This window comes from Caloenas nicobarica, chromosome 1, assembly GCF_036013445.1.
Source record: "Caloenas nicobarica isolate bCalNic1 chromosome 1, bCalNic1.hap1, whole genome shotgun sequence".
Taxonomy (NCBI): Eukaryota; Metazoa; Chordata; class Aves; order Columbiformes; family Columbidae; genus Caloenas; species Caloenas nicobarica.
In genome coordinates, this window is record NC_088245.1 from 151,790,220 (window position 1) to 151,813,591 (window position 23,372).

Genomic DNA, 23,372 nt, shown 5'->3' on the forward strand with positions numbered 1-23,372 from the left:
TTCCCTTTAATTTCAGGCAAATCAGAATTGCTCAGCCTTGAAACCTACAGAGCAAACCGTAACTCTCCCTGTTCTTGCACAGTTTTTATTTTAACATTTTGCTTGCATGTGTATTAGAACCTACGGATGATGAACAGATGGATAAGAGGGAAGGCTTTATGCCAATGAAGACAAGATTTGATCCAAATATAGAGGGTTTTGGTTTGGTTCGTTGCTTTCTTTTAAGAGCATACAATAAAAAAACCACATTCTCTTTGATGGTGGGAGCATTGCAATACGTTATTTGTGTAAGGAAAGTATTCTTTGAACAGTATCTTTGGGAGAGGAGGTTGTATGGCTCTTAACTGAGGTATGGAAAGTAGATTTTTCCATTCCATTTTTTGTTTCCTTGGAGAAAACATATATTTTGGATAAAACAGGGAAAATTCCATCTCCCTTTTACATCAGTCCACTTTCTGGAAACTGAGATACAGCATAAACTGTATTGACTGAAATTTATGCCATACTTTACAGACACAAAACATGGCTAATAATTTATTGAAATAATTATATAGTGAGGGCTACTTTTTTCCATTTACAGTATTTATTTAGTCTTAGCTTCCATGGCTGCATTGATAGAAGTGTAGATTAATCAGTGCCAGGGAATGTTCCCAGGCCTGAAACTCAATCATCCAGCCCATTAAATTGTTAGAACTGTGCCTCTGATGGCTTTGGCCTTGGTCTACTATCACTCTTCCAAAATCATTTCTGGGCAGGGTTTGGAAATCAGCATGGACCAAGAACCATTCCCAGTAAGTAATTTGGACATTGCCATTCTGCCTGTGACTCTAAGAGACTTTAAGAGTAAGGACGTGGGCTTCACCATGCCAGTTGGCCTGGGGACCACAGAACAGTCCTGGGCACATGAAAAAGACAAATATAGATAAAATGAAGGAGACTGAAACCAGACCGACGTTTTTAGTGGCTCATTAACTTGAAGTTTCTCATCTTCTGTTTTCTTCCTGCAACATTTTTGTAGGTCCTTTTCATCTACAGCATAGCTAGGAGATGAATAGGAGAGGGAGCTGCCAAGATTTTTCACGTTTAATCCTAAAAGCAAACCAAAACATAACCCTTCAGTGCCAGCTCAGCCCTGTGCCAATTGCTGGGTGTTCTGGAGATTATCACTCCCTTCAAGATCAGGCTCTCCGCTAACTTTCTGAAAGCAGGCATGCAAATATGAACAAACAGATGTCATTAACAACTAGATTTTATGTTTCTCTGGAGGGTTAGATGCAGCATAAGGTATGTGTGTATGCCTCACACTGACTGTCTGAGAGCACATGGCACATGGGAGCATACAGACCTGAGAGCTGTCAGACCAAAGACAGAAGAATCTCACAAAAGAAGGTGTCAACATATTAGGAGTCTGGGAAAGCAGGCAGACCGGACTGGTGTCTGGGGACCCGACCTAAAACTGACTGGATTCCTCCCTTTACAAATAATTAGAGGAAATGCTACAGAACTTTTGTCATCCCTGTCTCTCTCTGACCAAGAGCTGTTTCTCAATAATTTTGAACAACATTGTCAATACCATAGGTGTCTCCTGAGGAAGACCACTGCTAGGAGATCCCAGGGGCTCATAGGAGTGTTTGATATAAACACCTTTGTGTTTTCACTCATAAACAAAATAAAATTGTGAATTTTTTAAATGTTACGAACAGCTTCCATATTGGCTGTGATGAGATGGGTATTAAGGAACATATGAGTCTAAGGTATAGGTCACTATCCTCAATACTGCAGTGAGGGGTTATCAGCTTTAAGAAACAAAACATCTTATACTTCTGTTTGCTTCCGAGCCTTGCAAATCTCACATGAAGCACATGATGATACCTTCTGGAATCAGAAGGAAGGGTGTTTGTTGTTTTTTTTTTTTTTTTTACTATTGCTTTGGGTTTTTGTTCATTGGCAGCTAAACATGCAATTTAGTTTTTGGGTTGCAATTTCTGGAGCAGAAGAGGCAATTTATCTTGCACAATTTCACTATTTTAAGAAAAGAGCAGAAATAATACTGCCCTCCCCTCCCCCTCGAACTCTCCAATTCCAGATTTCCAAATATTGAACCCATAACAACTGATGGAAAAGAAAATAAACTAGTTACAATAACCACTTTTAAATTGGCTACTTTCTTGCAAACCTATATCTTCTCTTGTGCTTGATAAAGAACCTTTAACCTCCTGCTAGACCAACAGAATGCCTTACCCATAATTAATGAGATGTTAAATTTTTGTAGACATACTTTACAGATAGTTATTGAAATACTACTCATATGCCTCATTGAGATTTATTTCTGTAATAATGACATTGTTTTCATAATCTTTGCATTTCAGAGAGCAGCTGGGAAGAGAGGGGTCACTGCCCAACTGCAGGAGCCTCTGGGCAGGACAGAGTGTGTGTTACCACAGATAAAGGTGCCTCCTTGGGCAGGCCAGTGCCCTGGGGCTGCCAACCACCACCATGGGGCTCAGTGGGCTCCTCTCCTTCCCCTTCAACACCAGGGACTGCTCTTGTGGGAGTGTCAGGCATCAGCTCCTGGCCTTCGTTGCATTGGCTTGAGAAGATGTGCTCCTTCAGTCAGTGCCAGGGATGCTCAAGGGGCTGATACTTGAACCAGGCACTGCATCTCTGTTTCTCTCATTGACTGAGAAACTCAAAACACTTACTAAATTGGCTGCAAGCATTTGGCTGACAGTAATCTGGAATGTTGTGGTTGCTACAAAACCCCAGGTTTTAAAAATCTATGACCCTGAAAGGAAGTCCAGATGCTAGAAAATAAAGCCCTGAATGTTACGGAGAGATGCCTGGAAAACAGGAATTGTGAAAAATATCTGAATTTTATTTGAAATTGAGGAAGCTGGGCAAGTAAAGTTATGGGAAGAAAATGAAGTGTACTGGTGGACTTGGCAATGTTACATTTGCAGTTGAACTCAATGACGTTAAAGGTCTTTTCCAACCTAAATGATTCTATAATTCTCCAATAATTCCTACCCGCTTCACATTTTGACCATGCACCAAGCGAGTCTTTTCTAGAATTATTAACAGCTTTTATCTCATTGCCACCAAGCTCATCATCAGCTTTTGTATCCAAATGTCAGTCTAGTTTTACTTCATCAAGTAGGCCTCCAAGTCTTTCCATTTCTGCATTTCAGCAATTTTCCTCCCCTATGATACTGGTGTTTGCTTCTTTGTCTTCTCCATTTTGTCCTCTTGAGAGCGTCACCTTGACTAACAACACAGAAAGTCCTGGGCTGTCAGGGAGTGCACAGTGCATGCTGGTTGGGATTTGGTTCCCAACAGTACGGCTGAACAAACCCTTCAAAGTGATGTAAAGTGCAACAGAGAGTCAGAATACCTCTGTCCTACTGTAACTACAAGACACTAGTGATCCCCTGGTGCAAATAACACATTCCTAGCTTTGTTTAAATACTTCGGAAGCAGTCGTGACAATATTTGTGTACATGCTTTGGGTGAGGATGTCATGAGAGCAATGATCTGAGTCTCACTCCAGACTGCAGTCACCACTTACCCTTTCTTGTGCTTTTCTGTCTGCCCTGCATGAACCTGACTTAGGAGCTAATCTTCTTCCAGAAATGCTGGGCTCCAGCCTAGGGACCCTGCCAGTCTCATCCACTATGCTGAAATAACCCAACTCCTGTGCTGAAAATAGGAAAAGCAGCTGGTGTGGCTTAAACACTTCTTTACTCTCACAAACCAGATTTACTTCACACTGTGCTTTCCAGGGGCTCTTTTTAGGATTTCTATTTCATTTGAAAGACTAGATCCTACAGAATCTTCTTCTCTTAATGCTTGGGAGTAGTAGATATTAATTTCAGTTCTTTCAAACCAGCAAGTACTGAGTACCTGTATATTGTCATGGCTGACAAACACAAACACACGGATCTGTCTCACTTTGTATTTCCTAACTGATTTTTCTTCTATTTAAAATATGTTGTAGTGGTAGCCTCAGTCTCACATTCCTTTATTGGCGGAGATTCCTGGGCTAGTAGTACTTCTACAGTCAAATGAAAAGCCTCCTGATGCTGGAGCTGCCCCATTGCTAGATGATGCGCACAGACAGATCTGTTCTTGATGTGAACAGACAAGTCTGTTCTTGGATGGATATGCTTCTATTAGGAGAATTTCAATCCTCTTCAAATAGGTTTGGGGTTTTTTTTTGCTTTCAATGACTGTTGACCACATTCTCCCTGGCATGAAGGCTGGAGGAGAGGCCCATCAGCCTTCACCAGCATGTGCAGTGCAGTGGGACAAGTGGAAGAAACAGGAGCTGACTCCCCTGCACATCCTCACGGAGGTGCAGCAGCCTGGGTGGCTTTAGCTGATGCAGGCAGGTGGTGGCAGGAAAAAAACAAGCACAAGCAGAATTGCTGAGTGACACCATGCCCATCTGCTCAGGGAGGGTACTGCTGTGCTGCAAACCAGTATGTCACCAGAAGCAGTTGTTCTGGCTGTACTGGGGAGCTGGGGCCACTCAAGGATCCAGCAAGGAAGCCTGTTCCTGCCTTCATACCCCAGAGCTCTGGTAAACCCAAGCCTGGCACTGGAATATCAGTGCTTCTTTAGTTGAGTTTTGCTAGATAATGTCTCTCAGGATGAGGTTGTAGAACTTCCAGTGATACTGCAACAGCTATTTTGCGTAGCTAAAAACTTAGATTTACTATTGGCTTTTACATAAGTTTCTAATGATGCTATTAGCTGATGTTATTCAAGGCTGTAATTTAAGTTATTGCTTCATGCAGTTAGATATTTAATTGCTTATTATAGCTGATTACTTACATTGATTACATTACCTTGATTATAGGGTTCGTTATATGAACTGATTGCTCTGTCCTGATTATAATGATATTGTGCCATATGAGTAATTAACTTTTCCACAAGAATGCAAGAACTGTTTATTCTGTTTCTGGTAAAGTAACTCAAATACATGAAATAGAACCCATCTACTCCCTTTTGCCTTAATGCTATCAGAATATGTAAGAAATACATAAGTTTCTACATCTATTACTGCAGGAAATGCCATTTTGCAACACACTAGCCTTTACACATCTGAAATACTGAATATCCTGCTAACTGAAAGGTAAGAGGTTCATGTTTATAAAGCTCTTTTGGATTTATTTTACATAAAAGACAAGAAAAAGAGGCTGAATCACATGCATCTAGTTGAGCAGTATATATACTGAATACCTACATACACAAATAAAATGCTGAAGGCTTTATTAATGTTGCAGTGCTGATTTAAATTTTCAGGGCACGGCACACCACTGACGGGGACCTTTATATATCATCATTATAATCCAAGTGATGTAATAACAACTTTATGTATGAGATTTTTATGTTAGATATTGACGAGAAAACACACAGGAAGTAGGTGTTTATGGCCAGTAATTTGCCATCAAACCTCCCTATCATCCCTGTAAAGGGAAGACCCTCACTAACACATCACAGCACACTAGAGGACACAGTGACAGGGCTCATCCAAATGGAAGGGACTGGAGCACCAGACCCCAAAATGTAAGAGAGTAAAAAGTCCATGAGAGAAGCCCCAGGAGGAATAGAAGGACGGGATTTATAAAATTAAGATACTCTAAACAATCCATGAAATGATTTATGCATACCCTGATTGCTCAGGTACAATAAGCTTTCCCCCATCTCCACTGGCATGTCATTTTGAGCTCATATACATTTCAGATCAGAGATGTTCAAATACATGGTATTCAGTGCCCCAGGGGCAAAAAAAGCCACTGGATATACTGCTGGCTGGGAGTGTGGCAAGAACTGCACTGAGGCATACACACAAGGAAGTTCTAGGCAGGTTTGGTTAAAAAAAAAAAAAAAAAAAAAGAAATTAACTATGATAGCTTAAAAACATACTTTTTCAAGCTTTGGATTTTTCATCAAAGAGTAAATAAATATATTACAAGTGTGAACTTTCATAATCTATCAACACTGGTGCGACACATATTTTAATAAGATCTTAACAAAGCCATAAATAATTATCAGTCAAAACTTTATTGCATACATGAGAACACACTTTTCATGGACACTATCTGTAACTGAACAATCATCCACCCACAGAGAAATTCCTGCTACATTATATTATTATTCATACTAATAATGATTTCTACTTAAAGATGAAACAAATAAAAGCTCTGGCTTTTTGAAACATTTTGCTATGGCAAAATGCAGCATACTGAAATACTCTAAATTTTTACTCTAGTAGAATTTAAGGACTTGTATTAACACGTTCTTTGCTAATTTAGATCCATATGAATAAACAGCACCTTTTACTTTTTTTTTTTTTTTACTCCACTGGTCTCTGCACAAGACAACTCAAAGCACTGTTTTTCCTTTGACAAATGACAGAAAAAATGCCAAGTATTTTTGCTGTAGTCTGAATTCTGCAGGTGGCTACTTCCTCTCCCCTCTATCTGTGTAGCAGCTTTGGCTTTTTTTCATAGAACAGAAACATCTGTTGATGGTCTAGAAACATTTCTGAGACTAGGAAACAATGAAGGAAATTATCTTCTGCTGGCGGTACATCAGAGGGAAGTAGATTATGTTTTTCATAGCAGACTGCAAGCCCTTTGCCCCAGTCCCTCACCTTTCTCAGGATTAAACAGTAATTAACTTGCCTTGTATGCTTTGCATAAATTCCATCATGGCTAGTGCTTTGTAAAGAAGAGTTAAAGATGGAAGTAGACAGTAATCTCCCTTGATCCAAGCTGCTATTCCACCTTGCTAAATAAATTTCCCCCCCAGATCTGATTTTTGGATGTATAGGAGCCACACAGATGCAGAAGACTATAATCTATGTACAAAGGCAGAAGACTATAAACTATGAAAACTATAATACCACTGTCATTTTAAACATGGGTCAAATTCTGTTCACTTTCTAACCTCTATTATTTCTCGCACTAATAATTTGATTATTAGTGTGAGTAAAATGTGTAGATTTTCCATCCATATCTCTGGAGTTGATTTACAATATTGTCAGTAGAGTTCACACCTATCTAATTACAGTGAAAACAAAGCTAAAAGACAATGATTCAATTTTCAGAGCCAAAGAAATCAGAAGTGCCGGATTTGCTATTACCCCAACGTGCTAAAAAGTCTGCCCCGTTGTTCATTGAAGTTGTGTTCTCTGTGAGACAGGATCATGTAACTAAATGGCAGTGGCATTTAACCATTAGCTTTCATATACTCAAATGCATAGGTCATTCCCTTAATGTTTTCTCAGAATGCAAACTCCTAATTTAAAGTCAGAGGGTAGTCTTCCTCCATATTGCATGCAACTGTAGTAACATGTTCCTTACTGCCCCTTCAAGGAATTTTTACCTCAAAGCTGCATTACTGCATGGTAGGAGTAGAGGGATGCTGCTGGGAAAAGAACCGACAATCTCTCTTTTTCCTTCCCATCGACAAACAAATTGCTCTTTGGTGTCCAAATACAATGTGTGTGCTGCTGCCTAATGGTTTAGGCATTTCTGTTTGGCTGGCACAATACTAGCTCTTTTCCCTCAGGAAAACAAGTCACAACAGGGAAGAAAAAAAGGATTTTAAAAGAATTTGCAGCTTGGCTAAATCTAAAAGGAATTCCAGTGGGGAAAAAAAAAAAAAAAAAAAGAGGAGCTGTATAACCAGGGGACTTTGTCCCTGCTGATGTGAGAGGCTCTGCAAACTGGAGGGGGGATCTTAAGAGGTTCTCCAAAAAAAGGGTTGCCATTATTTTTCTGACTGGAAAATATCTGGCGACCAAAGTAAAGTTTCTCACCAGCACCTCTGTAATGTCAGTATCTTCAGGTCATATGCATAATACTTACCTGTCTGGAAATGGAGGAATATCAGACCGCAGATTCATGGGGACAAACACCCTGAAACCCTCCTGTGTATCTGCTTTCTAGCCCAGAAAACATTAGCAAGATGACAGCTCTACTGACAAGCCCTTGGATGCATCCAATATATTCATCATTGTGTTGTCTTGTATTTTATCCAATATCTGAGGAATAGTATTTTTAGTAGAGATATTATTTCAGTTATGTTCATGTTAAAGATTGGATTTCCTTTGCAGATTTGAAGACCATCAAACCTGGATCATAAATCTTGATAAATGGTTTTTCAACTGCTTTTAATCTGTGAACCCCTAAAAGTTTTCCAGCAGGGAACAGGGCCTGCTGACAAGAGGCAATAGAGTTTCCACCTGACCATAAAAATAGTTCACAGGACTCTTCTTTGAAGACACTGCTCTAGAACAACCTTCCAAATAACATAGGCTAAATAATTTCAACCCAAGACATCTGTGTCAAGTTCATAATTTCTGGATAAATTTCATAAGATCATGTAAAAAGAAACTTTGGATTTAAGTATTTTAGTGACGGAGAACCCTCCATATCCTTAACAAAGCTGTTCCCGTAATTTGTTATTGTCAAAACTGTGTCTGCTTCACAGTTTGAGTCTGTTTTGGATTGAATTCAACCCACAGCACTTGTGCTTTTGTGTAAGACACTAAAAGCCCTCTGTCATCAGATAACCTTTGATTATGTAGATACCTTAGAGAGGCCAAGATCAATTCACCTCTCAACCTTTTCTTTGATAAACAAAATAAATCAGACTTCTGAGTACTGTTGCTAAAAGGTGCCACTCCAAATTTCAGATTTTTCTTCTCTGACTTCCTTGCAAGTTGATAATGTCCTTTGCAAAGCATGAAGAAACACCAGAGCTGGAGTCAGTAATCTAGCAATGTCCCACGGGTTATACCTGTGTTGTCAAATAAAAACCAGTGACCGATCTCCAGTCCTGAGGCCACGTGTTCCCATCCACACTGCTCATACCCACATAGCTTAGAGTCATCTTTCTAGTTCAAATCTGTTTTCAAGAAAACTTGTGGGGATGGTCTGAAACTGAGCTGAAGTGGAAGCTAACCATTAGACAGAGGTCCAATGCTTGAGTCAATTCCATAGCAGCAGAATAGACATGGCTACTAATATCTTACAAAATATCTGTCATTATAGGTAACTCAGCTTCTTTGTGCTAGTAGACACTACTGTCCACCAATTCATGGGTTGTGTTAGTTCAGTTAGCTATAGTATCCCCATGGAAGATTACATTCAGATTCTTTACACAGAATCACAGAATCACAGAATGTTAGGGATTGGAAGGGACCTCAAAAGATCATCTAGTCCAATCCCCCTGCCAGAGCAGGAAAACTTAGGTGAGGTTACACAGGAAGGCGTCCAGGCGGGTTTTGAATGTCTCCAGAGAAGGAGAATCCACAACCCCCCTGGGCAGCCTGTTCCAGTGCTCTGTCACCCTCACTGAGAAGAAGTTTCTTCTCACATTTAAGTGGAACCTCTTGTGTTCCAGCTTGAACCCATTACCCCTTGTCTTACTGTTGGTTGTCACTGAGAAGAGCCTAGCTCCATCCTCGTGACACCCACCCTTTATATATTTATAAACATTAATGAGGTCACCCCTCAGTCTCCTCTTCTGCAAGCTAAAGAGACCCAGCTCCCTCAGCCTTTCCTCATAAGGGAGATGCTCCACTCCCTTAATCATCTTTGTGGCCCTGCGCTGGACTCTCTCCAGCAGTTCCCTGTCCTTCTTGAACTGAGGGGCCCAGAACTGGACACAATATTCCAGATGAGGTCTCACCAGGGCAGAGTAGAGGGGAAGGAGAACCTCTCTGGACCTACTAACCACCCCCCTTCTAATACACCCCAGGATGCCATTGGCCTTCTTGGCCACAAGGGCACAGTGCTGGCTCATGGTCATCCTGCTGTCCACCAGGACCCCCAGGTCTCTTTCCCCTACACTGCTCTCTAATAGGTCATTCCCCAACCTGTACTGGAACCTGGGGTTGTTCCTGCCCAGATGCAAGACTCTACATTTCCCCTTGTTATATTTCATTAAATTTTTCCCTGCCCAACTCTCTAGCCTGTCCAGATCTCGCTGGATGGCAGCACAGCCTTCTGGCGTGTCAGCCACTCCTCCCAGCTTGGTGTCATCAGCAAACTTGCTGATAGTACACTCAATTCCCTCATCCAAGTCATTGATGAATATATTGAACAGTATTGGTCCCAGAACTGACCCTTGAGGCACTCCACTAGATACAGGCCTCCAACCAGACTCCGCCCCATTGATCACAACTCTCTGGCTTCTCTCCTTCAGCCAGTTTGCAGTCCACCTCACTACCCGATCATCCAGTCCACACTTCCTCAGTTTTGCCGTGAGGATGCTGTGGGAGACGGTGTCAAATGCTTTGCTGAAGTCAAGGTAGACCACATCCACTGCTCTGCCATCGTCAATCCACCTTGTTACGTCTTCATAAAAGGCTATGAGGTTGGTCAAACACGACTTCCCCTTGGTGAAGCCATGTTGACTGTCCCTGATGACCCTCTTATCCTTGATATGTCTTAAGATGGCACCAAGGATAAGGTGTTCCATCACTTTCCCAGGGATGGAGGTGAGGCTGACCGGTCTATAGTTGCCCGGGTCCTCCTTCTTGCCCTTTTTGAAGACCGGAGTGACATTTGCTTTCCTCCAGTCCTCAGGCACCTCTCCCGTTTCCCAAGACTTGGCAAAGATGATGGAGAGCGGTCCAGCAATGACTTCAGCCAGCTCCCTCAGCACCCGCGGGTGCATCCCATCTGGACCCATGGATTTATGGATGTCCAGATTGCTTAATTGCTCCCTAACCCAGTCCTCATCAACTGAGGCAGACTCCTCCATTGCCCTGCCTTCCTCTGGGGCCTCAGGGGTACGGGGCTCCTCAGGACAGCAATTGATATTTTTTGATTACTGCATTGATATTTCATCCCAAAACACAGTGGCTCCATCCTAGAGCTAGGATGTCCTTTTTTCTCTGCTTTGCTCCTTATGCATCAGCTGAAAATATTAGCATTGCAAAAAGGCATCCAAAACCCCCTCCTTTGGCCCAGGAAGATTTGTCTGGCAAAACCACAATAACTTACAGCAGCACTAATATAACCGTGGTTACTACAGGGGAGATCTCCACCTGAAAGGAGGTGATTTTGATTGAGTGTGTGCCAGAGCAGACAGCAAAGCAGAGCTTCCAGGCTCTGATGTGGCTGGAAGCACCAGACATCTGTAGATATCTGTAACTCATTCCAGGGCTCTCAATTAGGCTGGAGACCCATCCGTCATGGGAGCTCTTCTGCTATCTGGATTGTGATGTTCAAAGAAGAGTATTCATCCTTTAATTTAAAGAATACTCAACTGTATTTGGATGCATGAACACAACTGTTATGCAAACGTGGTCATCTTGCAGTATGAAAGAAAAGTATTATTAGACCGGCTTAAGCTGGTTGTAAGAGTACTCCTTTGCTCCAACACTTAAATTAAGTCCATAAAAAATCATTCATCTCCCCTTGTGATTAACTGTTACTGCAGGAATCCAATCTGTGCTTCCCATCTCAGTGTCAGATGCAAGGACTATAGTATTAATGCTGGGGCATAGTTGACCATTGGCTTCAAAATGCAGTGCTTGCAAACTTAAGCATTTTGTATTTAAGAAGTTCATCAATAAAAGATTGTTCACCTCTGTGGACCATCAATATAAAAATCACTAGTGCTAGTTCTCAGTTATAAATGTTTAGTGCTTACTCTGTTAAAAACAAAACAAAACAATAAACAAAACCCTTTATGGTATATGCTATGCCATGCTATTATATTTATGACTCATACAGGATGGAAATGGAATTAAAAGTAATTAGCTGTAATTTTATCCCATGTAGTAGCTAGCATTGAGAAAGTAAAATGCATTTAGTGTTCTTCTCCAGAGAAGCAGCTAACTTCATTGCACTGAGAAATTACTTATTCTTTGAGTTGCGTTTTCTACCACTGGTTGCCAAGGTAACAACTTTGTTAGACATGGGGTACAACTATTTGTTTGTTTGTTTGTTTGTTTTCTTCAATGGAAAGGCCAGCAGGCTTGCACAGAACATTTTCAAATGGCTTTTCAGGAGATCTGGCTTGAAGTGTGCGAGGCTTTGGGGCATGATGGTAAGCCGTGTTACAAGCCACGGGCATATGAAGTTGCCCTATAATAAAATGTAGCAGTCATCAGTGGAGCTGCTGGGCACCTCTGCTGCAATTCTTGACTGAGAGCCTGTAATTTGCTTCAAAGATGGGAAGAGGACTGACATTCTTGGCCACTGCATGTGAAACCACCTGATGGTGCCACCAATTCCTGCACGAACACATGCAGCACCTGCTTCTGCTGCCCAGGGCCTGGGGAAGCAGCAGGGAACCTGCAGCTGGCTGCTGGGTGGGCTCCATCCCTGCCTGGGGTCTTGTGCTGACAGGGGAAATCATCCGATCTTCATGGCATTTCAGACTGTACTTCTCTGACTAGCATCCCCAGCTGAGGTCTCATAATGTTTGATTGTTTCGGTCATCATTGGATTCACTGCTCCTAAAGTGGCTCGACATTGGCTTTAAAGCTGAGCCAAGTGAATGCTGCAGTCCCAAGTCCTGGTCCTGCTTTCCCCCCAGCTCCCAGTTATGTATCCCTACTGCTCACCTTGTACTGGCACGAGCAGCTGTCTGTTGTGATACAAGCACAAGGGGTGAGTTTTCCCTTCAGTCATAGAATCATTTTGGTTGGAAGAAACCTTCAACATCAGAGTCCAACCATTAACCTGACACTGCCACTAAACCTAAGAACCTCATCTGCACATCTTTCAAACACCTCCAGGGATGGTGACTCCACCAGTTCTCTGGGCAGCCTGTTCCAATGCCTGACAACGCTTTCCGTAAAGAATTTTTTCCTAATATCCAATCTGAACCTCCCCTGGCATAACTTGAGGCCGTTTTCTCTCATCCTATTGCTTGCTACTTGGGAGAAAAAACCAACACCCTCCATGCTACAACCTCCTTTCAGGTGGCTGCAGAGAGCGATCAGGTCTCCCCTCAGCCTCCTTTTCTCCAGGCTGAACAGCCCCAGTTCCCTCAGCTGCTCCTCATCAGACTTGAGCTCCAGACCCCTCACCAGCTTCGTCGCCCTTCTCTGAACTCCCTCTGCCCTCCCTCTGCTCCTGCACTTTAGTGCAAGAGGTGAGGCAGAAACATGAAACAAGTGGAAGGAGGGTGCCACTACTGGACAGCCACCCTTATTTAAAATCCCAAAATTATTTTATTTTACTGCAGAAAACTGACCTGTACTCTGTAACCCACAAAACACTGAAAGCACTGGTGTTTGCTGAGGCTGACACACCTCAGAGTGCTAGTGCAACATCCCTGTTCTCCTCAGGAGCTTGTCTCCTTGGGAGGGAAGCTAGAGCACCATGGTGATTTTGCAGCTTCACAGTCTGAAGGCATAAAGTAGCACATAACTAATAATATTTTACACTTGCTTTCTGTGAGGGGAAAAAAAAAAGCAGCAGCATTCCACTCCTTGGTCTGCTTTCTGCAGCACAGAAAGGTACAATGCAAAACAGCTGTGATCTAAACCCTTTGGACAAGATGAAGGAACCAAAATGCACACCACCTCATGTTATTTTCTGCTGGGGCTGGCTGGGTCTGCGGTTTTGTAATGCAGTCATTTGTTCACTGGATAGAGGCTGCCATCTTGATACTACTTAGTACAGCAGCTTTGAGCTCTACCAACCAGAGCCCAATTCACATCGGCAGCCTCCAGATGAAAGACTCCGTTTTCCCATTGTCAGGTGTCTATGCTTCCCAGAAAGTGAGTTTATACAATGCCACCTTTAATAAACAGTATTTTGAGTAAAAATACATAAAAAGAAGATAAATATCTGAAGTTTATGTTCTAAACTCCCCAATCTATAGGTAATTACCCAGCTGATATGCCTCAACAGTCCACATACTGCACTTAAACCATGTAGGTGAAGACCCCATGCTAGGGGTAAGTGTTTTAGTGTCCTCCAGTTCAGCTACAGGTTTATTTCAGGGCTTACTACCTGATGATATGTTCCATTTTAATTAATTACTGAAGTAACTCCTATCAAGACGAAGAAACTAGATCAGCTGAAAATGAAATTAAATGAATGTGACACAGAAGTTGTGGTCCTCTCCTCTTGCAGAAGGGACAACTTAACACTGCATGGTTCGATGTGCATTTTAGATCTCATGATGCACAAGCAACTCTTTCCTTTCCACAGAACCCTCCTTTTCCTTATACACATATCCCCCTAACATCTACATGAGTTTTAATAACTTCAGTCACCAATGTAAAGCTGGCACATAGGCATAAAGTCAGAAAGAGTGCAAAATGGGAGTTCAGGATTGGAGCCTGACTCTTTTTCTGTTCCAATTCTTAAACATCTGAAGTGCTGAGAACAGCTTGTGAGAATCTGCTGTTGTAAATCAGAATCTAACATGTTGTCTCTGTTTTTAGGCAGGATGGGATTTGAACCTTTGCTTGAAGTGAGTGATGTCACACCTAAGGCACCAAGAATCCTCTCCTACGTATAAATGCAGTCACATAAAAATGCTTCAGCTAGACAAGATCACTTATCATGTCTATATAAAATATAGGATTTCAAAGTCACCACAACACCTTTTTTTTGTCCCTGAGGAGCTACAATTGGGATCTAGTCTCCTTCAGAATAACTATGGTTAACAGAATTATCCTACATCATTAAAAACCTAAAGAAGGTCTCTTCTTCTTCTGTCATTTCACTACTATGATCCAGGGCAGTCTGTAGCAAGAATAAGAAAAGTCCCCAGTTCTCCATAAACAAAGCAGCTATTTGTGTTTGTGCTATCTAGTGAAGTTCAGCAAACCTCCAGTGATCTTGGGCAGGATAACCTTATGGATAAATGGATTTCACACTTTCTCTGGACCAGTTTTCCCAACATTTCACATTCTACCACTTTCTCAGTTCCATATTTGTGGAAACTTAAGAAAACTCTTGAATGGATTAGGGTCTATCTGTATAAAAATGGAGGTCTGAAATTGCAAAACAACAGAGCAAGATGCTCCTCTTCCCGGGCTCTTACAACATGATTTCCCTTAGCATAGTCCATTCCAGGTTTCAGTTCCTAATACGGTACCTTATCATAGCATTTCCTCAAATTGCTAGTGATAAAGTAATGAAGTAGGCCATGTTGTTGGCTACCTATAAAAGCTAACATGAAGTGCATCTAATTATTCTGCCAGTTTGGCACATCACCATTCACAATAAGAAGCTGTAAGCAGCTTATCAACTTTCAAAGGGTCACCAGACACTACACCATCCAAGCCTTCATTCAAAGATGTGTCCATTCAAGCCACCCAGATAAAAAACATGGAGGCTGCTTTTAGCGGAGGGGAGGGGCGCTGAAATAAAGACTATTTCAGAGGAATGTCTTGGAAGCGCTTCCAAGACTCTTGAGCTACAGAGCCCTTGGCCATGCTTTTCACTGGATGTTACAGCTCTCTATGGCAGAGAAACCAGGCTCCAAGCACAAGGCGACAGGACAGTATGTATGTGCAGCAGTTCTGATCTGCAGATTTATGCCATCCCTTCATTGCACCACGTAAAATCAGACTCTCTTAAAACCCACTTCCTTTTAAAGCAAGTTCATGCTTGACCATACACTGCATTAAAACAGAACTTCAGCTAAGAGGATGTAGCAGTAATTAATAATAAGGTACATAAGGGTCATTATCAAAGTCTTAGGCTTTATGAACACAGAAAATTCAGCCCAGTTCATGCTTAAAATAAAGCCAAAATGGTAATGAAATGTCAACTGAGAGACTACCCAAACATTTTTAATTTTTTCTGTTGTAGAAACTTAGAAAGTAAGTGCATCTTTAAAAATAGTTTAACTTGAATCTAAATTCTTTGACAGTATTTTATTAGTTTTTGTACAGTGTCAAGATAAAATCCTGCACCTGAGCTGGAATAAGCCCAGGCAACAGTTCAAGTTGACCTGGTAGCAGCTTGGCAAAGGAACAAACAGATGTGTTTGTGGACAAGTTGAACATATGTTAGCATGGCGCTTTTGCAAAGATGATGGCCAACTACATTCTAGGCTGCATTATCAAACCATCACCAGCAGGCTGGAGGAAGTCATTATTCCTTTTTGATAAACACTCATGAGGGCACATCTCAGTATGGTGTCCAATTTTAGTCTCTCTCCAGTATAAGAAAGACCTGGACAAATTACAGTAAAACCAGTGCAGGGCGACTAAATGATCAGAAGGCCAGACAACAGGCTGCACCTGGATGGGCTAGAGGAACTGGGTTTGTTTAATGAGACGAAAGGAATGCTTAGGGGTATATTTATTGCTGTATTGAACTACCTGAATAATTGTTACAGAGAAGACAAAGCCAAGAAGTGCATAGAGAAAGGATAACAGCAACAGTCCCAAGCTGCAATTTCACTGACCTATCTTCTGGTGTTCTTATTGGTATTAACTCCCGCTCTTCAGCTCTGCTTTTTCTTTTTAGTGTACCTCCTCTAATAAATCTGTCTGGATGTGGTCTGTGAATTCCACTCAACAAGATCAAAAAGCAGTTATTATAGTCAAGTAGAGATGACTTCCCCCGCCTGAGGCCTTGGTTTCTCATAGAGCTTTCAGGTATGTCTGAGTCTCTTTTTATCCCGTACTTCAGGAAATGCGACTGGCCATGTGTCAGTACCAAAGTTCCGTGATTCCCAGCCAACTATGTAAAAAGATGATATAAAGCCTTTGTCTCCACAGCTTAAAATATCTCCCCATGCTTTTGCGACTTGTCATCTTCCTGACCTCCTCAGGAAGCTCTTGCAGGCAACTTCCTCACCTCATAACTGGACTTCTTGTTGCTGGCTATTTTAGGTTCTGCCTGGGGGATAACTGCAAAGCTAAGGATCAGGTGGCAATGGCCAAAGCTTGCAGACATGGATGGGAGGGTGGCAGGTACTGCAGAGAACGTGTACGTGAGGTGGGACAGGAGTCTCCCTGTGTGGTGAGAGGAGGCTGTTGAGTGACCTCCATTAGCTGTTGTACAACGGGGCTATTCCCATCTGCTAAATAACAAAATATCTCAGGCAAACACAAGTGCAGATAATGGATTCATGTGATCACGATATTTTTCTGAAATAACATCACTGCACATTAATTCCACGTTCAACTTGTTTCATTTGATTCTGGATGCTTTTTGCCAAGCTATTTTTCCTTCAGCATTCTTAATTTTAGAAGTGCTGTGCTCCAGAGCCTTCTATTAAGCAAAGTGCTTGAAAATGAGTCTTAAATAATTTAAATATCTCTTTTCTGAAATACAGTCCTTTCCTGAAAGAGTTTTTTGTCAATTTTATGCCCTCTTTGAAGAAAATAAAACAGAGAAAGTATTTTATTATTCTATCCACAGTTTTAAAAGATCAGGAGAAAATGTGCATCAGTAATAGTCTCCATTCAACAGCAGGCACTAAGTAAGAAAAATCTATAATAATGTGATTTGTCTTCTTCACATCCCTTCCAACTCAAATGAAGTTAAAAATAAAATGAAAAACAGGAGATATTTCTATTTCTAAATTGATGTGAATGAGGATGTTGTATTTGTTGTCAGTCTGAAGCCTGTCTGGTTTCAGCTAGTACTTCTCCCTCCAGGAGAAAAGGGACCTGGAGCCTTGATAACAGCACCCTGAGGCTGGAGACAGAAAAGTGAATGCTGCCCAACTTCTCCTCGCTAAAACTTTATGACTTTAGTGTAGGCCTGAGCGCCTGCTCTGACATGCCAGGAGTTTGTCCTTTCCCTGAGCGGAGGCCAGTTTAGTCCCATTCTCCAGCAGTTATCCCCAAAAGGCAGTGGCCACAGTAGTAAGAGCACAACACAGGCCTGAACACCACTGGAATGGGCCTGTGGAGAATGGACTGAATGTGGTGTTACTGCTCTCCCTGAAGGAAATCAGCTGTGACACGAAGGGGACATAGCGCAGTGACAATGACATCGTAGTCTGCATGACACACCTTATTTTGATGAGGCCCCACCATTCCTGTAAATCAAATTGGGGGTGTACTTACACTACCACCCCTACAGATTTCCCCAGGTGTATTACATTCCAGGCCAGGCTGGATGAGACTTTGAGCAACCTGATCCAGTTGCAGATGTCCCTGCTCATTGCAGGGGGGTTGGACTAGATGGCCTTCTGAGGTCCCTTCCAACCCAAACTATTGTATGATTCTATGATTCTATTGGTCAGAGAAATTAGGTGATGTACACCTTTATTTCACATGATCCTATGAAGCTCCATATTAGACAGAGGAGGAGAACGAGATGGAGTGTGGCCATGTTAACATGCAAATTAGTTTTCCAACAAATGGTACTCCTAAGTATTTCTTTGTTCTGTAATATGTGAAGGAGACCAGAAGAGACAGATGTGACAAACAAAACTCAGCCCAAACACAAACAGCTGGATACTGATCTCCACGAAGCATGTGATGCCGTGACTGAAGCAGGTTCATGTCATTGGGTTGTACATCTCCAGCACTCTGAGGGATGGCTGGATGGTGACCAGCCCCTTCCAGGCTCAGCTCTGCACAGGTGATGCAGTCATACCCAGAGACAGAACTGCACCCAAGACAGTAAGATGCTTTCTTCTTGGGTGAGTGTAACGACTTTGTGCCTTGGTGCTCTCCTACGACACCTCGCTGGCCTGCTTTCTCCCACTGCAATGACCTGAATCACTTTTAGTCCATAACAACACATCAACAGCATGCCATGACAGCAAGCAATGCCACATTGATACTTATGCAGCAATAAGGAGGAGGCGAATACAAATTCTAAGTATTATGTATGAGATGCTCTTCCTTCAGATATAAGGGTACAATAATACTTGAACATGATATTGTTGTTTGATTTAGACAGGGAAGCAGTGCCATTTCTAGAATACATAAGTATAGTATTTGAAAGGAACTTAAAGCCAAAAGAGTCCAAACTGACAAAGGAAACTCCTAGAAAAGATGGCAGGGGTGATGCCTGTCTCTGTGTTTGAGGTTGAGCACACACACCGTTCCCTGACACAGTAACTCGCCTCAGGGAAGGCGATGCCATTTCCAACCTCAGCAGTGGGGGCTGTGGCTGCATGGCTGCCTTGCACTTATAAGGTGGAAGGCTGCACAAGTGCTGTCTGAACACTTCCTAATGATCACATCGAAGTAGGACAAAAATAAGTCTGGTTCCTGGGAAATTAGGAGATGGATCCAACATTTGAATAAGTGGCAATGATTTTCTGGGGCACGACCACTGAATTTTCAGGAGCAGGAAACCTAAATAGGAATCCGTTCCCCTCCTTTTTTAAGCAGTTCCCATGGAAAGGCTCCCTGGGCTTATGCTAATTAAAGACAAAGTTATACCAGGTGTCATCTAGAGCAACAGCAGGGCAAATCCGAGTATAAGCAGGCCACTTCGGCATCCAGCAAGGTCTGCATGGCACAAACCATGACTACAATCCAGACTGTTTATTCATGCTCACATTGCACAGCTCGGTTGTTTATACCAATAGATGTTTCCTTCCTTGTGCAATGCACATGAGGTTCTGAAGCCCATGTTTGGTTTAAAGTCCTCTTCAATAACAGTAAAAAAGAAATCAGCTTACAGCTTTATGCTCCAAGAGATCCAAAGCCTAATTATTCTGATGCATTTGCTAACAGAAAATTAAGTAGAGTTCTACTGATGCCAGTGGTGTTATGCTGCCCCTCAATGAATATAAGCAGAAAGATGAACAGGCCCATGGTATTTCGTAGCAGTGAGGGAGTCATATACACTCATAGTTGCTGTGTTACGCAGCACGCTACCTCTGAGTTCTGGTGTCTCTTAAAACATGTAACTAATTATTTCCTGATGCTTTTGCAAATTCAAGCTCAATTAAAACACTGGGTTTAGATTGATTTTAGGCATTCTGTCACAAAAGATAGAACAGCAAACACCACATATCTAACATATAAACTGGCAAATTCAAACAACCCCACAACCCAGTCTGTCTTGTTCTTCTATCGATCCTTTTTATATAATATTTTTATTTGAACTCTGTGAGCCAAAATAAAAAAAACAACAACCAAACAAAACAAAAGTCAAAAACCAAAACCAAAAAGACCAACCAACCAAACAAAAACCCCACATTCATTCTAAGTTTGTCTAACACTTACACAAGAAAGTAATGAGAAAGACTTGTAGGCACTCATAGATAGTAATGAACTACTAGTAACCCTATTGCTGCTGCAGTGCTGTGAATGCCTATAAATGTCTTTTCGAAGCAGAGGTGGCAATAGGCTTGGGTGCAGAATGAGGACTGGGTTTTGAAAACACACTGGAAATACTAGTCGCTTTGGTTAAAAGACCCACCCACCCTTTGATGGCTGGCAGAATTTGGGGTTGTTTGTCACTCAGTAGGCTCCCCCTTCACACTAACTCTAACCAAAGCCCACTAGCTCCTCTGCTGTCTTTGCTCCAACAAAATGTTGCCTTTGTGCTGCTGCAATCCCATGGGGACTTCTGGTGCTCACCATCGTCTGGTGCGTTCCAAATCCCGACCATGCCCACAAAACCTTTGTGCAAAAAGAAATAAATGCTTGTGGCTGAAGTGTCTTCCCTTTCCTAAGCAGGTATGCATTTTAGTATGCCTGTCATTACGTCATTTTACATCACCTCTGTATTTGAAACTCCCTGAGAGATGAATAAGCAGTTGGCACCATCTCTGGGTATTGGCATGACGGGCTTTCCTATCAATTTCTTGCCAAAAGACATTCCTCCAACAAGAAGATTTAAAAAAAAACCTAATATGCTACTACACATAAACCAAAAGAAAATGCTTTCCTGCTAGAAATGACATAAGTAATCAAAAATGAAAGATTACAGAAAATCATTGTACTTACTATGTGTCGTGCTGCAAACACTCCATCAACTATCGCACAACAGAATGCTGCTACCACGCCAAAGCTGATAAACACAATGGATGCTACTAACTGAGAAGAGAAAAACAGAGTAAGTAATGTTTTCAATATAATTCTCTAAGTAAAACAATTACACTAATTTTTCTAGTATTCTTAAACAACATCTTCCCCTGCTGTAACTCATGTTAGATCAGTGTAGCAGGATGCCAGTCACATAGCAGAAAAAAGGCAGAAGTTCTTGATGCTGGGTTGACATACCATCAAGTCTACTAGAAAAGCTTAAATCTTTCTAGAGAAAATTAGGTCAGCTGTAAGAGTTATTAAATTCAACAGTGACTTCTTCTAAATCAACTTATTTAATAAAACAGCAGTGGTGTCCACAGGGAGCATGGCAAAAAGCCGTGGTCCTGTTAGCTCTCATCAATATCTAGAGCTTTAACACAGTGGTAGTAGTTCACACATAGAATCATAGTTGGGGTTGGAAGGGACCTTTGGGTCATCTAGTCCACCCCCCCTGCAATGAGCAGGGACATCTGCAACTAGATCAGGTTGCTCAGAGCCCCGTCCAGCCTGGCCTGGAATGTCTCCAGGGATGGGGCATCGACCACCTCTCTGGGCGACCTGGGCCAGTGTTTCACCACCCTCACTGTAAAAACTTTATTCCTCATGTCTAGCCTGAATCTTACCTCTTTTAGTTCAAAACTATTATCCCTTGTCCTATCGTAACAAGCCCTGCTTTAAAGTCTGTGCCCATCTTTCTTATAGGCCCCTTTTAAGTACTGAAAGGCTGCAGTAAGGTCTCCCTGGAGCCTTCTCTTCTCCAGGCTGAACAGCCACACACAGATAAACACATCATAGTAATTTAATAACTAGGCATGAGCTCTCAGAATGCTTTTATCATCCCAAATTGCTCATAATAACTTATGCCACAGCAAAATCAGAGACTCAAAGGACTGGTACCTCCGGAAGGGCTGGGGTGTGCTGCCTTGGCCCCTGCTCTTGTTGGGGCTTCCAGCCTGTGACTCAGAGTGGCCACAGCGGAGTATAGCAGGGCTCAGTACATGTCCCACCTGCAGCGCAGACACCACGCTGTCTTTGTTACCCTGTCTGCCACAGCTGCAGACCTCATTTTAACCCCCCCCCCCAAAACTGCTTCGTTCATTAAGCGTTTTTAATTCTTTATCAACAGGACTGTGGACAGTGTCATGCCGGACCACTGCTCTAGCACGGGTCATGGTTGTACAGAGGGCTTGGGGAAAAAGCTGTGCAGGTTGGGCTGGCTGAGGCCCCTGCAAGCCCCGCTCACCATATCTCCAAGGATGACTGCAGCTGCAGCTCTAGCAGCAACCACAGGGCTAGCACAGCCCCAGATATGGCAACCTGACTGCCCAGTTCACCCTGAAGAGAGCAGTAGGGCTCAGAAAGCCCAGCCACTGGTGTGTGTCTCCGCCAGAGACCAGTCAGGGTGTTGGCAGTGCACACTCTTGGGACTGCACTGGCTCATTTTGAGGTCATGCCTGAAGGACTGAGTGCTGCGAGCAAGGCGAGGGGAGGTGAGCCCTGAAAGAGAATCCCTGTGTATGCCCGGCAAGGTGCTCCCCTTGGGCTCATTAGCCTCAGTGCCACCAGATGAGAGAGAGACACTGTCACTCCTTCGCCTCTCAGATTAGAGGGTTTGGTGACTTTGCAGACTCTGCGCCTCGAGTTTAGATGAGTGGGTACCAGCAGGACACAAAGTGAACCTAGCATGCACTCTCTGGATATGTTTTTAATATAATTTAATGTACTCTCATGTCTCTGGCCTTTCTGATGCAAAGTCACAAAAGCGACCCTCACAAGCATCCTATATGATAGGTTAATTTTAATTTACAACAGTACCATGTTATAGTTAATAACCACAACAGATGAAAAATTTCCTTGAAAACTGACAGAACACAGCATCTTTAATTGGATGGACCAGAGTTTCAGTTAAGAATTTGGAACCTCTTTGTTATTTACCAGTCATTAATTGCTCCTTCACAACATGTATGTGAGAAATGCTTCCATATAGATTACCCAACTTACATTGAAACAGTTCATATATCCCTTTTGCCTATACAAAATTCATATCTGCATGACCTAAATACTGTTTTCATATGTGTGAAATTTGTAAGGTATCACAAACACACTTGAAAAATGGACTCTAGACTATGATAGGCTAAGAACAGTACAATGTCAATAGTGTCAACAGGGGACACAGCATAGGTGATTTCCTCAAAAAAATGCATATTCGGCAGGTAAGACATTACAGTCTTGTAAACCCGTAGCATTGGACACACAGTTCAAAGCAATATCAACCATTTGGAAATAAGAGCTTCCAGGGAATCAGCAAAAACTTCAAATTAAAAGCAGAAGAATCACAGTTTTCAAACACTTTCTGATACACTCTTTTAATCTCTCATTAGGTCACAGCTCCTAGCTCATGCAATCAGAGGCAAGT

At 42.2% G+C, this 23,372-nt stretch overlaps 1 protein-coding gene across 3 annotated transcripts in view; it reads right to left on the reverse strand.

Moving 5' to 3' along the window:
* Positions 1 to 23,372, reverse strand: part of TMEM255B (transmembrane protein 255B) — an 84,475-nt gene that overhangs the window by 31,240 nt on the left and 29,863 nt on the right. For 2 of the 3 annotated variants that reach the window (XM_065658259.1, XM_065658257.1), the window contains exon 4: positions 20,876 to 20,965. The exons of the other annotated variant lie outside the window; for it this stretch is intronic. In XM_065658259.1, the coding sequence (XP_065514331.1) occupies positions 20,876 to 20,965 (90 nt within the window). The remainder of the gene's footprint in view (positions 1 to 20,875; positions 20,966 to 23,372) is intronic. 3 annotated transcript variants of the gene reach the window in all.